Raw genomic sequence first — 16493 nt, 5'->3', positions numbered from 1 at the left:
TGGGAGGACCACCTGAACTGGATTGCTTGATGTGGAGGGTACCGTTGACCCCACCCCGGGTAGCGGCGTCTGCCCCGCCTGTGACTGGAGCAGCTGTCTGGCGAGATCATCGGTGCGCTCCTTGGCTACAATCAGTTCTCTTCGTAAGGCATTGGTTTCCTGTCTAGCCGAATGGACCTCGGCCCTGAGTTCCCCCAAAAGCTGAGCTATCTGATCAGTTTCCAAGGATTCCATGACGCCCAGGTAGAGAATTTTGTGTAGGCTTCGCATTCTGTCACGCTCACCTGGTCTCCATGGGGGCGTGCTCGTGTGTGTAGGGTGTTGTCTGTCCTGATGCTGCTCTGCTTGGCTGGAGATGCTAGCTTCCGTCTCCCCTTAGTCCTTGCTTCAGGAGATGTTAGCCTGCAAGTCGAAACAAGATATTAGCTACCGAAGGGAGCTGGTCAGTGGTTTCACCTCCTTCCGATCTTTCCTTCACTTCTTCTGGCTCACCTCGGTTTTTTAATGGGCGAGCTCTCCGTCCTGCACACTCTGGCAGGGGCGTGGTTCACAGTCTTTCCTGGATCCAGTTACGTCCCTGATCCGAAGGAGGTTGCTGAAGTAGAAGGCCCGGGAGTAGCAGGTACGTCGCTATTCCAATAACTCCTTGGAATTACTGCCTTTAAGTCTTTCTGTTCAAGATAACTAATGTCCGTTATTGTCTTACAGGTGCGGCATTAAGCGACCTTCGGATGATGGATGACCCTTCTTACAATGATGCTCAGGATTCCTGCCGGTAAGTATAGCGCTGTGCTGGGCGCGCAAATGTTCGCCTCTGTAGCTTTCCTTTGCTACGTGCGACTAACCTGCTTGTCTTTTTCTGTTCAGCAGGTAGGACGCGATACCAGGAAGAAGGATAGAAGATCCGTGTGGCGGTGTCAAGCTGCGGCGCACTGCTGAGTGAAGAACTGTCCGATGAAGTTTCCTGGAGCGGGCCGAACAGGTGAGTAGCTACCCGAGATGGTACGTTTCGTTCTGTTCTGCAGATGCGTCGGTCCGTGAGAAAGCAGGAGATGAGATCTGGATATACTGCAGGTAAGGCCTACGATGATTAAATAACTCCTGTTATTCTCTGTTCGCAGGTGCCGATGGATGGAACACTCTGAACGGGCGTGGCAGAAGGAAGCAAGAACTGATCTGACATGGTGAGCGTTACGCTGCAGGACTGCAGAATAACGCGAAGCGTGTTCAGATTGTTGGGTGCGGTTTAAATAGCCGTGCAAGTAGTTCCAAGAAAATAGTGCTCTTCTCCGTATCCCTTCTCTCAGGTAATGTAGTTCCAGGCCACACCCTGAACTGAATGGTTCAGCCTCTCAGAGCCAAGTGAATGGACCATGTAGCTGTCACGCTCACCTGATTCCCACAGAGGCGCAGGTCTAGCTTCGAGTGCTGATGCTTCTTCAATGGTGAAGCGCAGGACTCTGAAGATGGACAGGAAGGGCCCGTCTACTCTGGCTTTTCTGGCTCGCAGGAATATTCCCCTGTGCGTGAAAAGGGAGTATTACCTACTGACGGAATAATGCTCAAGCCTCCCACTCCCTTCCAACCCTCCACGATACCCTTCCACGATTCCCCGTGAAGTCTCAGCTTAGGGTCTGGAAGGATGAGTTCTCCATCCTGCTTCTGATGCAGGGGCGCGTTGAAACCCAGTTACTTCACTGGATTGAGGTTTGATGGGAGTTCAAAATAAGCTTGACTATTCAGGTGAGGCGCTGTAAGAGTTCTGTTGCAAGTTCAAAAGTTCAAGCTTAATAATAATGTTCATTGTTTTATTGCAGCAAGCGCTAATGCTTATGTCTTTTTCCCCTTAGGGGCCGGGGTTCGGAATGCCGGAGATATGGCGCTGACCCGAAGTGAAACGTGCAGTTCCAGTAAATGACAGGTAAGTTCTGGATGAGCGTTCAGGTAATGTCTTTGCATTCGCTCATTCAATGTCTTTGTCTTTTTTCCCCATAGGGGCCGGGGTCTGGAATGCCAGGAAGCGGCAGGACCCGAAATGAAATGGGAATGACCCAACAGGTAAGTCTTAGAAGGAAACTGAGCTTTTCCTATTTCCCTTCCTTCTCTCACCTTGTTTTCTTGTCTTTTTCTCTCTAGGCTCTGGGAAGTGGGTGCGGATCCGGATGATCGCTGCTGAAGATGGAGGCGCCCAGGAAAGGTGAGATAAATGCAGCGCTGCAGCGATCGAAGCAAAATGCTTTTAAAATGATGTCTTCCCTTTCAGGATCGGCGGTGTGATGTCTCAGTGATGCAGCTTTAGCAGGTAAGGTCTTCTTTCTCTCCAATTCTCTCTTATCTCCCTTTGCAGGTGACCCAGGATGCTGACAGGCGTGGCTGAAGTCCAGATGCAGGAGCTGACATGGTGAGCGTCCAGCTGCGAGGAGCAGAACAACGCGAAGCGTGAGTTGCTGATCGGGCGTGGTTTAAATAGCTTTGGAAGAAGTTCCAGGTATGTATCCTTCCACCAATTAGGTATGTATCCTTCCCCGACCACACCCAGGTGGAAAGTAGTCCCACAGGTAAAGTAGTTCCATTCAGGCCTCAAGAGGGCCTGGATGTAGCAGCATGGTCTGCATCAGGTAAGTGCACATTAAAACACTTGAACACATGTCTAGCTTTATGAGCCTGGCGCCTAAGGCGCCAGGACAGGGGTCCATCATGAGCCTGGCGCCTAAGGCGCCAGGACTGTGTCCAAAGGGCCCCAGCTTGGGCCCGCTGGCACTTCCCTGGGGGGAATGATGCCTGCCTCTGGGGTTGCTGGGTCGGACCTGGCTCCTTGGAGATAGGCATCATGACAGTAGCTAACACCTCCATGAGCCTGACGCCAGGACTGAGTCCAGGTGAGCCTGGCTGGGGCCTGATAAGCCCCCAAGGGGGCCAAAGTCCAGGGTGGCCCCACCAGTTTCAGGGTTTTGGGTGCTTGCACCATGACAAAAGGCAAGTTACACACTGTGGCAAAAACATAGTGAAACAGTTATATACAGTATGTACAGGAGGGTGATGTATTCTAAGTGTGGTGGAGTGTCAGATGTCATTTTCCTTGATCCAATGGATGAGTTTGGATCTAAAGCGTAGATAGGGTAGGTCTACCCTTAAGGTTGGAGGGAAGGAATTCCAATATTGGGCAGCTTTGACCGGGAAGCTGCTTCCACCAGTCTTTGTGCGTTTAACTCTAGCCACTAATAGGAGGTTGGTGTTGACCGTTCTCGAAGGACGGTTGGAGGATTGTCTCAAAAATTCTGACTATGAGGTATTGTGGGGCGGCATGGTGGAGACATTTATGTGTCAGGGATGCTGTTTTGAGGAGAATTTTGTCTTTCGTGGAGAGCCAGTTATTAGATCTTCTGAGGTCAGAGATGTGGGCTTTCTTGGGAATGCTTAGGGCTGCTCTCAAGGCATTATTTTATAAAATCTGGATCTTAATGGTGATGTATTTGTTACTCCCTACATATAAGGCATTGTATATTAATATATGTATTATAGATAACTGTATGGTCAACATTGGACTCATGAAGATGATATTTTATGTTTGTTTTTTACTGTATATTCTAATTTTATGATATTTATTTCTTTTGCTTTGTGTAAAGTTTATAATTTAAACTATATCACAACAAATAAATAAACATAAGGCATTACAGTAATCCAGTTTGGATAAGACAAGGGCTCTTGCTAGGGTAATGCAGTTGTTAGATGAAAGGAAGGGCTTGGCTGCTCTGATTAGCTTGCAAGTATAAGCAGTAGCTGAGGTCATGGAGTTGACTTGTCTTTTGAAGGTTAATGTGGAGTCTAGATAGAATCCAAGGGTTTTGACCTCCTTGGCTACTGTGATGTTGTTATTGTCTATTATGAAATTAGAATAGATATGGCCCAATTTGTTAAGGTTGGCAGGGGTGCCGAGAATGGGAAGTTCCGTTTTGTCATCATTCAGGCATAGACCATGAAATGCCATCAATGCCTGGATGATGAGGTACACTCTATTCACAAAGGCCAAATCCTATCGCCCGTCAACGGGATGAGGATCTGTGTATCATCGGCATAATTAGTGTAGGTGATACCCAAGCCATCTAGATCATCAAAAAGGGGCTTTGTAAAAATGTTGTACAGGGTAGGTGATACGCAGCAACTCTAGGGGACGCCACATGTGATGGGTATGGGGTCAGCGGCTGCTAAGGGTGAGAAAACGCACATTGTTCTATTGTCGAGGAAGGATTGAATCCAACCTATCACTTCTTGTGAGAAGTGGTCGCCAGAGTACAAGTGGTTGCATATAATCTTATGGTCCACCAGGTCGAACGACGCTGATAGATCAAGTAGCAGCAATATTGCTGTCTTACCGTCTTCTCTCAGTGCATCTATTTGAGCTTTAAGGTCGATAAGCGCAGTTTAAGTTCCGTGCTGTGGTGTGAAGCCTGACTGACGTACTCGTAGAAGGTGGTTGCATTCCAGATATTGTTGGATTTGAAAGTAAGCCACCTTATCTAGGATTTTAAGCAGAAACGGGACTAATCTTACTGTACAGGACTAATGAACCCTAATCTTACTCTCCGAAACTGAACTACTACTGACAGTTATGTATAATGTGTTGTATTCTTTTGTGTAACCTAAACCTCGAATAAACAAATGTTTAAAAAATAAAAACATGAAAATCAGGTACCTGATCTATAGTGTAGTGAAATGTACTGGTAAGCATACGGTAAGGACACTTGCAAAGAGGATAGGAGTATAACCTGCAGCGCTATGGAGTACAAAAAATGAAATGCATGAATTACTGCAAAAGGCTCTTTATAAGGGTTCAGAAGAAGAACAGACTGCGAGTAATCAGTGGTAGAAAGTGCCGAACCATACTGCAAGAGTGGTGGTGGGAGTGCCCACGGCAGAGCACATATCTCCCACCATGAGGCAATGTATGCTCGAATATATATTTCCTAGATACAGGAGATTTCACACAATCATGTATGCAACTACAGGCTCGATAGAGTCTAGGTACAGGCACAATACAATTCTTATAGTAGAAACATAAACACAGGCCAAGGATCTGTGGATTATAAAAAGCATACTACCAGGAACATCTTTATAGATAGAAGGTGACAACATCTGGAATACACTGTAGCTCTGTCTACATGATTCCAGCCGATACTAAGCTTATTTGACCCTCAATAAATTCAAATGAGTTACCCTATAGATTCCTAGCAAGCCCATGACTTCAAGCATCTGGATACTGGAGGTTTTGGGAGCAACAGACACACTATGACTGGTAGGTTATAACATGTAGAACAAGTTTGGTCGGCTGACTTGGAACACATAAATCATTCACTCACAATTTAATGGGAGTAATGTTAAGCTTAAAAGACCTTTTCAAGTTGGTAATTAAAACAAATATATATATTTTCCAAAATTAAATCTATGTGAATGTCTATGTTGACTACCGATGAAGTTTTAAAACACATGTTTTCTAGGTAAATGAAAAGCTGAAATAAAAAAAAATGCTTGCATATACCCTCATGGTGACACTGCGCTCACATTGTAGTGGGTCATTCTGCACCGGATGCACTCCTAGGCACGGGAAGACGTATCCCAAGTACCTAGAAAACAAAGACAAATGTTGTACATGCAAAGAAAATAAACTTCCTGCCCACACCCAAAAAATATCTAGTCCTACAAATCACTACATTTTAAAACATGAACACAAACATTTACATTTAGGAAATTGGATGGACACTAATTGACCATAAGAAGTCAAATACCATTCGTGTCTCATCCAGACTTATTTTTTAGGCTAGGGGAAGCCTCTTTTATGTCAGTATAGAGGGGTCGGCTGTGAGAGCGAACGTTCTACACTGCACGGCAGGCCCTGTGCCTTTTGCTTTTTTCCAGACTGGTTTTCCAACATCTTTTGCGAAATCAGTCCTAGTTCGAAGAATTGTCCAGGATGCAACACTTTGATGCGACTCTAGAGGGACCATTGGACTTCAATATAAAGAACAAGAATTTAGGGACAAACAGCAAGTCCCTGTTTTAGGCATTAGTAAACATGCAGGTGAACTAAGCCCTAGTTAAAAAAAAAAAATAAAATAACACATTGGGGGTCATTCTGTAAAAAAATGAAGATTGCATGCAGGGGAATGCCAACGTTTGCACTTATCTCCTGCACGCATTTTTCATCACTCGCAATTGTGAATAGCAAATAAAGGTGAAATTGCCTTTATTTTAAACATTTCCTCTTTGCTTTTTAGGCAACATTGGATTTCTATGCAATCCGCCTGCTCTTTACTAGATGTAAAAGTGAGACATATTTCACAGGACTCTATTGGTTTTCAGTCTGCATGAAAATCTCGTGCAGGCCCAAAATCGGGTGCTCTTCCAAGAAGGAGGAGGAAGGCAGAGCAGAGCTGCAAACTAAGCTTTGTCCCTTCCTCCACCTCAGAACAGTGCGAAAATGAGGCAAAGCTTCAAAGGAGAGGTTCTCTCTGGAATTGTATATGCCCAATGGATAAGGCATGTATGTTTTTTTAGCATATATTTATCGATTACATTTTTTCTTTCAATGCAACTTACCTTCGACACAGTGAGTGAATTTCCAGAGGCATGCGTGTCCAAGACCAAGGTATAATGACCAAGAATATTTGCAATATGTATAATGAAACATTTTCACAAGTAATATATTAAACGTGTACGTGAGAAACACTATAAATACTTTCACATTTAAGTTTTTGCCTGCACTGTGATGTACAAGGATTTAACCACTGAAGTAGTTGACCATGAACAGACACAAAGAAGCTGTGGTTCCCAAATCCAAGTGTTTGCCATCAATGCTGTGCCTAAAATCTAGGTGTTTTGCCCGTTAGTGCTGTGTCTCAAATCTAGGTATTTTGCCCATTAGTGCTGTGTCCCAAATCTAGGTGTTTGGCCAATTAAGTCTGTGTCTCAAATATAGGTGTTTTGCCCATTAGTGCCGTGTCCCAAATCTATGTGTTTTTGCCATTAAGGCTGTGTCTCAAATCTAGATGTCCATCACTGCTGTGTCTCTCAGTGGTTACAAGCAGATATCCTTGACAACATGTGTATTAGACTGCGTTGGCTAGGGTTTGTAGCTCATGAGAGATATGTAGTCAAACTTTAAAGGTAACCCGTCTATTACATTCAGAGACTCCCATGAGCTCCGTTTACATGGTAGCCTATCTGTCCCTCCAACAAGATGTCCTACATCACCCAATCTATCGCATTGGGTAGACTATTAGGGTAGGCTATCGATAGTGCCCAAAACTCTATGAGGGTAGTTGGCTTTTTTCTCCTCCCACAGATGACACAGCAAACTTGAAGATAATAAGTTCCATCTGAGCTTGAGGTATATGTAAATGCACCACTTAGGTGGACATCCATGCAGGCACGGTTATCCTTCCATTCACTCTAGAATGCAGCTACGACTATGCCAAATTCAGTCTAGCTGGTCACAACATTTTTGTCACACTGAAACACCAGACTTGACTCAACACTTCTACCATTAGAATACAGCAACAACCTATGACAAACAATTAGGTCTAGCTGGACAAACATCGAATTGCATGCACCAGCGCTCTGTCGTGACCACTCACAGCATCCACCCACGTTCCTGTCCTCTAAGGTTGCTTACTGGAGCCTAGTCAGCCTCCTAAATCCTAACCTTGGCCAAACGCACACAAGCATCTTAAGCATCCTCTTAGAACTTTTCCCATACCTGGACTTCGGTCCCCGAGGGCGATTCAACCACAAAGCACACTGAGGCCACACAAATGGGGAAATGGCACTATATAAATGACGACTATAATACAAAACAAGGTTGAAAAAGTTCAATAAACGGTTGCTTTCTATCATGTTTGTATTTGAAGTGATATTTTAAATATTTTTCATTGACATTTTTAAAGTCTGTCCTGTTATTTCTTATAATTTTGAGTGCACCTTTTGTGTGTGTTTTTTGTATTTAAATCATAAAGGAAAATGTTAATTATGGCAAAAAACGACATAATTCTACCACATCAGGCATACTGATGTGAAATGTGATCTGCATAGAAATATTCTCACTTTTGTAGGTCAAATCATGGGTTATTATAATTATTAATGTATGCTCATGTAATTAATAATTTAAAATGTAAAACAAAAATAATAAATTACTTTGATATATTTAAAATATTACAACTTAATTTCATTTTCCCTTACAGATGGGAATGAAATCGGCACATCAATACTTACTGTTACAAAACACTCTAGAAAAACTAGGGTAAATGCGAATTAGCATGAATTTGAAATGGAGGATTAAATTGTACGGTTTATATTCATAGGTTTTGTAAACGGAAAATAATGAATGCTTCATTTTCAAATCTTTTAGAGGCCGAGGCAAATAAGAACAGGAAAACTCAGCAGACCACACCACTAACAATGATGTTGCTTGTCGAACTGTTGTGGCTTAGGAGCAACTATTGTGTGAAGTTGCTAATGCTTCAGAATAAGGATGCGGCTGTGCAGTGGCCGGAGTTTAAACTAAATATCACCAGCAAGTCATGCAAAGTAACTATGGATCATTGTTACATAACAATGGCCACCTGAAATGACAGACACCACAGAAGGTGCTTCCTCATTACTTGCGGATCCTCGCACACAATCTACGCTGTCGAAAGGATTGGTGCAAAACAACGCTCTAATGTTCCCCGTTTCCACAATACATTCTGAAAATATATTTGAATTCACAGAGGCATCTTCTGAATTGAACGACAAATTGCAAGGCCCTGTCCACCATGGGTAGTGCGAAGGAATTAACTGCCACCACAGAATCTGAATGCACCATATTGCAGGACGAGTGGCAATTGCAGGAACCTAAATACATTGTATTTGACAGCTGGCTGTTTGAGATTTAAAAAATGATTAAACGTAACTTTGCGAAACGTAGGAGGATTTCTGAGGAGCCATTGGATAACTTTGCTCGAGAAGAAGTTAACACCAACCTGAAGATCAATGGAAGCTGTGTGTATGGACATTCAAAATTTCCATGGTCCGCTCAACCCATTCTTGGAAAACTGCCAGCTGGACATTTCATTAGTTCTTGTACTCAAGATCTCAAGTTCCTGTCAATTTTTAGGACTTGAATTCATTGCTAAAACTATACAAAAAATACTACAAATATCAGAGACATTACTTGTTCCCTGCTATAAGTCATGGCCAGACTCTCAAACAGGTAGCAGCGATTGACAATGCTCTTGAAGGCATTTGCTGGTGATTTACAATGCAACAGTCCCGGCTTTTCGGTGACACAGACAGGACTTGGCCACCCAAAAAATCATAAGCTCTGTCGTTGTGTTAATGCCTGAATGTACATCCTCTGTTACCATGGAGAAATACAGTTTAATTAAATCCTTTGAACTTCTGCAATCAAGGAAATGCAAATAGAATTGATTGCCACAGGTGTTAGGTAAGATTTTAATTTTTGCGATAAATCTTCCTGCCCCGTGTCAACCCCAGAATATTTTGCTTGGACTTGTTAATTATTTTCCCTTGTCCCTAGGTGAAGGGGAATCTGTTTCCCCTCTCACCTAGTCTTTTACTCTTTTTATGGTGACCTTTTTATGTCGCTCCATGGTGTGTGATTGGAGTTATAGTTCCCTATAGCTTTTGGGCATAGGCTGGGTTGCACCTCTGGGCTTCCGTTTTAATTTCTCTTTACTGTATTTGGGTGAACTAAGGTTCACAATGGGTAAAGAGGGATTTTCATCCCCTTTACATTTATTTTAGTGAGCCAGCACACCCCACCTTATCTGGAGTGCTGAGGAGATACAATGTATCCCCTTTCTCACTTACCTGTAATATTTGTGTTACAATTGCAAGTTCAGCTGAATGGCTGGTGCCAGTGTTTTTACCTTTATGACTTTTAGTCATTATTAATCGCAAGCTGTTAAATCGGCCTCATTAGCATGGCGACTCCTTTTTTCACCATTTCTCGTTTGCTTTTTGTTTCTGAGGTCTTCCCCTGCCATTCTAGGCGGGAACAACATTGGCAAGGTATACAATAAGCAGTGTTACATAGCAATTTGCTATGCAATTCTGTTGGTTTTCTAATTAAATTGGCACTTGTGTAGCAAAACTAGCTATTTAAGTTGCCCTGTTCAATGAAATCACAGCTTGTCCAGTATTCTGCTCTTGCCTTCAGGGCTCTCTCTACTCTCTTCTCTCTGTTGACAGAAGGTTCAAAGGGGCTAATGGGGAAAGAGTGCAGCAGTAAGCCTCTCTTCCACTCTAAAGTGCCAGAGGCCTGTGTGGGAGTGCTAGGCAAGATGTGTTTTTCTTTTCTAATAATTGCAAACCAGAAGTAATTTGGGGGTTACTTCTATTAAGCTAACTAAATCCTGTCTGTCAAAGACAAGTATGTGTGAACTTTTCATTTTTTTCTTTTTTAAACACAGTTATGCAATTATGCAATTGTAACATAATGCATAATTACAGTATTGCTACTGTAAAACACTGCATTGTCTCAATGTTATCCAGTAAAGTTTAGGTTTGTGTATCTAAATCTCATAGCGTCAACTATATTTCATTTTGTTGGGGAAGATGACAAGTGACCGATTTTGAAAATGTACATGATAAGCCTTGTTCTGTACCGTGCTGGTTGTATCCAACAGTGCAACTGGTGCTCAACCCATGAGCTTGGGAGGATAGCTCAGCGGCAACGTGCTCGCCTTGAAAGCAAGACAACAAGGAGCAACACAGGTTCAATCCCCGGGTCAGCGCTTAGAAACCTCTGGCTATTAAGCGCGTTATAAATAACCTATCATAGCATATCATATCATACTCCTTGACGTTCTATCTTAACAACCTGTTGCTTTATACTAGCTACCCTGAAAGTGAAATGGCCGCCAACTACAATACTCCACCTAATTTGCCCAGTTCTCCTCCTGCTACGCCAGCCACTCTGCTTAGTGTCTTACTTTCTATCGTCTTACATAATGAATACACCAAGTTAACTAGATGTCTACACAAAGTAGTGATCAATAGTTCCATCCAGTCTGTACATATAGAGATCTACTGCACTACCATACTTTGTAGTTTGCCTCCAGAGGTCGCTTTGCTCTACGATTATGATTGCATTATATATTAGTACCTGTGGGAGAGAACTGGCCAAACTGTTTTCAGAAACTATTTATCATATCTATCTGTGTACATTCATGCAGCTAACCTTTTACATTTTACAGACACGCATCCAGGGATCGCAAAGTCCTTTCGGCCACTCGCATGAAGGGCAAGTACTATTTGCAGGGGATGTTTGAAACCTTTATTTAACATTTACTTTCTTTGCAATGAATGTCAAATAAAAGCTTTACTCTGCATGGTTGGCCACTGGGTGGCAGCAGTGTGCCAAACAAAGTGGGTTTGTGGTGACATGCACCATTTTACAGAAAGCGCTGTATTGTTGCTCATTTTATGTCTCGGGAAAAATAACATCTAGTGACATTATAAAATTAAAACAATATTGCTAATCAAATGGGTTTGTTTGCCAATCAAGAAAATGTTAATTAGAAAATTCTGCCAATCAGTTTTTGAAAACGAATTTATGCCTAGCTTGGTTGAAGCTTTGTCTTTGTCAGGAATCCTTTGTATTCCCTGCAGAGGCTCCATAGTGTCTGAATGCAGGAAGTGAGGGAGGAGTCCAAAACTCTGCAGCCCTTTGTCTTTCACCTTGCCTGAAAGGCACCAGTTACCAATGGGGGGCTGACAGTCCTGACTGGGCAGCCAGACCGCCCCTTTCTGTAAACTGCAGGGATAGTTTGCAGAAGTCCTGCTGTAGTTCCTGTTAAATACTCCGATCCTGGAAGATGCTGACAAGTCCACCACTGGAGCTGAATCCTATGAGGAAGATGAAGAAGAGACGTCTATCGATTTCCAGTGACCGGACAGCCTGCTGTGTAACCGGAGCCTGATGCAATCCTTCCTTCCTATGAACCTGGGGGTCCTGAATTCAACGACTCCTACCCAGAGGCTGGTGAGATCCACTATTCTCAGGAAGGCCTATATTTTGAGCCATCCCACAATGTGCTGCAACCTTGCTGGGCTGCAAGCCGCCAATATCCTGTGACCTCGAGCCAGTGTGCAGTGCCTGGTCTTCTGAAGTCCGAATCCGTCTGAAACTTTGGTGGACTCTTGCTGGACTTCCAGAGACACGATTCAAATTCCTGAAGTCCTGCCACCAGAGTGCAGGACAGAGAGAGTGAAGAGAATTTGACCGGAGATATTCGCTCTTCATCTGGCTCCTGTAAAAGGGCGCCTAATCCACAGAGTCATGAGAATCTGTGAAGTATGCTTTGCTGGAAGCCTCTTCTGACGACTGCTGCAAATCCCCATCCAGTGTCCAGTTCGTTCATCTCCAGACCAAGAATTCAGGGACCGGGTCCTCTGCTGCTGCATCCTAAAGGCATCCAACTCACAAGTGCTTCTTTTCTCCTAAGGTACTGTGCTGGCTTGGGTAATGCTTACCTTAAGTCTGGTGTGAATCCTGTGAGGGATGAGTGGGTGATTCGTGTGGTTGAGAGTTTGCCCATACCACTTGCCCAGGCCCAATGCTGGAACGCATATAGGGAGCCTTCTCAGAAGTTCCTGAACACTTGTAACTAACTCTGAAGCTAATACTTTACTTGTTAAAGAAGATATCCTCTGCAACTGACTTTTCTGCAACTGGACCCTATCCTGACATGCCGAAAGCTGGCACCGAGACCACTAGGGTCCCTATTCTGCCTTTGTGAATCTACATCCTATAGACTAGGGAAGGACTTTGATGATAGGGATTCTGTCTGGAAATTATAAAAAGTATCAAAGTACTTATAATTTAGTGTTGTAACTTTAACAATTGCTAGTGAAAGCCACTAAAAACAGTGCAACTGTTATTACTTTCATTTCCCTGTAACAATATCGGTTACAAGGTGTATACTTGTAGCTGGGTTGGTTTATTAAGTGACTCCTATAACTGAGTGTCACTGCATGACTGACAGGGTCTACTACCCTCGAAATACTGATTGCATTCTAAAGGTATATCTAACCCAGTTTTACTTCCCAAGAATAACTGATGCCATTCTGAATGTGTTATAGGTTTGAATCACCTTGAACTGCTGATTGCTATTCTTAATAAGGTTATACTTTGGGTTCTAACCCATAAGTATTGAGGCGGTTTGTATAATTGTGTTTATATGAGATGTTATAGTATGTTCCTCCCCAGGATTTATTTTGACCTACTTGAGTTTAAATGAGCCCTTTATTTTTTAGAATACATAGTGTTTCAGTGTTTCTTTGGACCATATGTATGCTACAATTTCTTTGTACCAAGCTACAGCCCTCTTTCTGTCCAAAGATAAGCGTGGCTGCTCTGTCCATGCTACCCACATTCTCAGGTGGTACAGCCTTATACTAAAAGTGGAGCTTATGTAATGCCTCAGATATGGTTTTTATGAAACCTTGGTGGGACTTTAGAAAAACTGTTCTAACAGACAGGCAAGGGGGCACAGCAAAGGTCACGCGAGAACAGTTCCCGGGCATAAAGCATCAATTTGATGTATGGTATGTCACCAAATCAACAGCCAAAAAAGTTAATACTGCTGGTAATAAAAAAAGGGGTCAGAAGAAATTCTAAAATGGTCACAGTCCATCTGAAACCATCTACGGTGGTGTTCCAAAACCTGTCAGGGTTCAGTTGAGATTCTTTTAATAAAGTGCCGGTCACGGCTCCTTCATTCTTCAAATAAACGCTCATGGGAATATAACAAGCATTATCACACATGTGAAAAGGAATCTCTGAGTGACAAGCAGGAGCATATGAAAAAGTGGTTGGTGCCTGGCTGCCCTGCTCCCACAGCCCTTCAAAGATAGTGTAAGAGAAAGTGCTCACCAAAGATTTGAAAGGCCTCACTGAATTTTGCCACACTGGGGAATTGGAGGTTTTCTAAAATAAGGCGCTCATTACAATTTTGCTGGTGTGGAAAAAAATACCAGAAAAACTGGCATTTTTTCCAGACCGGCAAAACAGAGGTTTGCTGGTGGGGGCTCTGATTTAATGACAGGCCTGACCTGCCAGTAGTTCAGGCCCCTACCGGCAAATAAATGCCAGAATCCCTGGCCCTGTTACTACCGGTGCCAGTGATTCCGGCAATCCCATACCATGGAGTTTCTAAGGGACTACATGGAATGGGAACTTACCTATAATGAGGGCCTATGTGTCTAAAGTACAGGCCGGAAAGGTTGCATTTCAGCATTATAGGTATGGAGGCCTAAACAAGGTTGGCAAAATTTGCTCACAATGAGAACGTTGACAGAGAAAAAAGCGAGAACTGCTGGTGCTTATGGTATGCCGAGTTACAACATGGCATTTACCAAAAAAATTTAAAACAATGTGTCGATAAGCCAGTATTACAGCAGATGCCCTGTGACTTTGTGAAAGATCAGTCTTTTACAGTGCTGACCATGGCAACGCATGGACTGACAACAGAATATGTTGCTAGGGGACCGTCAATGCTTTTCTAGGGGACCATCAATGCCGAAAAAGATTGCAAGTGCGATTTGTCCTCCAAAGTCTGTCACTGTGAAAAAATTCAAGTGCAGTGGTGTGGTCAATAAAAGCTCTTCTGTTTCTACAAATGTTTATTTAAGAAGCAATTTTTTCATATTTTATCAATAATAGATTTTTAGTTTTTAAATTGTATGCCCATATTTTATTTTTAAAAGTTGAATAAATACACACCAAAAAATCAAGGATTTGATATATAACTGTTTTATTGGGTCTGATTTAAAATCATAATATATATGCAAGCTACTTTTTTGTCCTGCCCTTTTGTACTCCGTCCATGCAAGTGAAGAAAATTTGGCGGTGGGTAAAAGCCGCCTATGTGTATGTCAAAACATAACTACTGTCTGCCGTCAAAATAAAAAAGTAATTAAAATAAGCTTCTTAATGTTGCCCCAAAGCTCCCCTTTTCCCTGCAGCTCTTGCTTAGTATGTATTTTTGTGTTTATGTCTATATTTATTATAGTCTTAATTTAATTTCTTTTTTCAATCTTTTCAAATATCCAAACAAATTACCATGTTAAAATGTCTATGCATATCTGTTTCATTTATCTTTTTTGTTTTTTATATATAATGTTTATGTTTCATTATGTCTTCTCTCTGTTTCTCAGTAGCTTTTGTCAAAGAATGTAGTTATATCCATTTCTATCCACGGTTAAAAAATTCATCATGTATCTCGCCCATGAATTCACTCATTATATGATACTCTATAGCTATTTATTGGTATTATTCACTAGATTTTTTTAATCTGTCTCTATTTGTTTGTCTATGTTTTTTCTGTGTACCTGTGAAAACATTTTAACTCACTCTGCTTCTACCCCTTCAACCCACTGTTTAAAGTGTTGTATCTGATTGTATCTCTCTTTGGTTGTGACTATGTACCCCCATCCCTCGAGACTCAAAAGGTTGTACAAGTCACATGTCCTTTGACTAAAGGTGCATGAATGACTCTACTGTTTGACTATCTATTGGTCTGGCCCTGCCTATGCCCATCTCGCTCAATCGCACTATCACTTGTACTTCCACTGACTCACTCTTTAACCATCCCTCTCACTCTCTCCATCCATCCATCACTCCCTCTACCGCCCCCATCTTCCTCCCTCCCTCCCTGAACCCACCTCTTCTCTCTTTATATGTGTTTGTGTGTGTATATATATATATATATATATATATGGGATACATTACTCACCGTAATCGTATTTCTGATGCTTGTATCTGCTTAGATTCACATGCTGTGCATAGGCCGACATCTAGTGGAAGCTGCGGAGTATTACAGTTTGTTTTTCGAAAGTCGAAAATGGGCGTCGACACAGGCGTGCCAGTAATACTATCCCTAGTGTGACGTCCACTGTACCCAAGATCCCTCACGCGTGTAGGATCCTCAGATTGTATTTTTTCTGACATGAGGAAGCATGAGGAGTAGCGTGAGTACAGATAATCCAAGCAGATAAACAGAAAGGTAAGACTACAAGCAATCATGCGCCTTCTCTCGGAGGGGAGGAAGGGTGGGTCGCATGTGAATCTAAGCAGATACAAGCATCAGAAATACGATTACGGTGAGTAATGTATCCCTTCTGAGGCTTGTGGAATCTGCTTAGATCACATGCTGTGCATAGATTAGCGAGCAGTACCAGAAGAAGGAGGTGGGATGTGAGAAGGGTCATGAGCAAACAGGTGTCTTAGAACCGCTTGTCCCACTTGTGTATCTGTCTTGGAATGAGTGTCAATGCAGTAATGCTGAGTAAAAGTGTGAATAGAGCTCCAAGTAGCCGCTTTGCAAATTGTGTCGAGGGGAACATTTGCAATGAAAGCCAGAGTGGCACCAATGCCTCTAGTAGAGTGGGCCCTTGGCGTAAAAGGCAGAGTCTTTTCAGAAAGAGAGTAACAC

The 16493-nt window shown here is 42.7% G+C and overlaps 1 protein-coding gene across 3 annotated transcripts in view; it reads right to left on the bottom strand.

Moving 5' to 3' along the window:
• TATDN3 (TatD DNase domain containing 3) overlaps positions 1–16493 on the bottom strand; it is a 481102-nt gene that overhangs the window by 275410 nt on the left and 189199 nt on the right. For all 3 annotated transcript variants that reach the window (XM_069608538.1, XM_069608539.1, XM_069608537.1), the window contains exon 4: positions 5537–5621. In XM_069608538.1, coding sequence (XP_069464639.1) covers positions 5537–5621 — 85 coding nt within the window. The remainder of the gene's footprint in view (positions 1–5536; positions 5622–16493) is intronic.

Source organism: Ambystoma mexicanum, chromosome 4q (genome assembly GCF_040938575.1).
Source record: "Ambystoma mexicanum isolate Mex_15411 chromosome 4q, UKY_AmexF1_1, whole genome shotgun sequence".
Classification (NCBI taxonomy): domain Eukaryota; kingdom Metazoa; phylum Chordata; class Amphibia; order Caudata; family Ambystomatidae; genus Ambystoma; species Ambystoma mexicanum.
The sequence above is the reverse complement of the archived record's forward strand: the minus strand, read 5'-3'. Positions and strand labels throughout refer to the sequence as shown.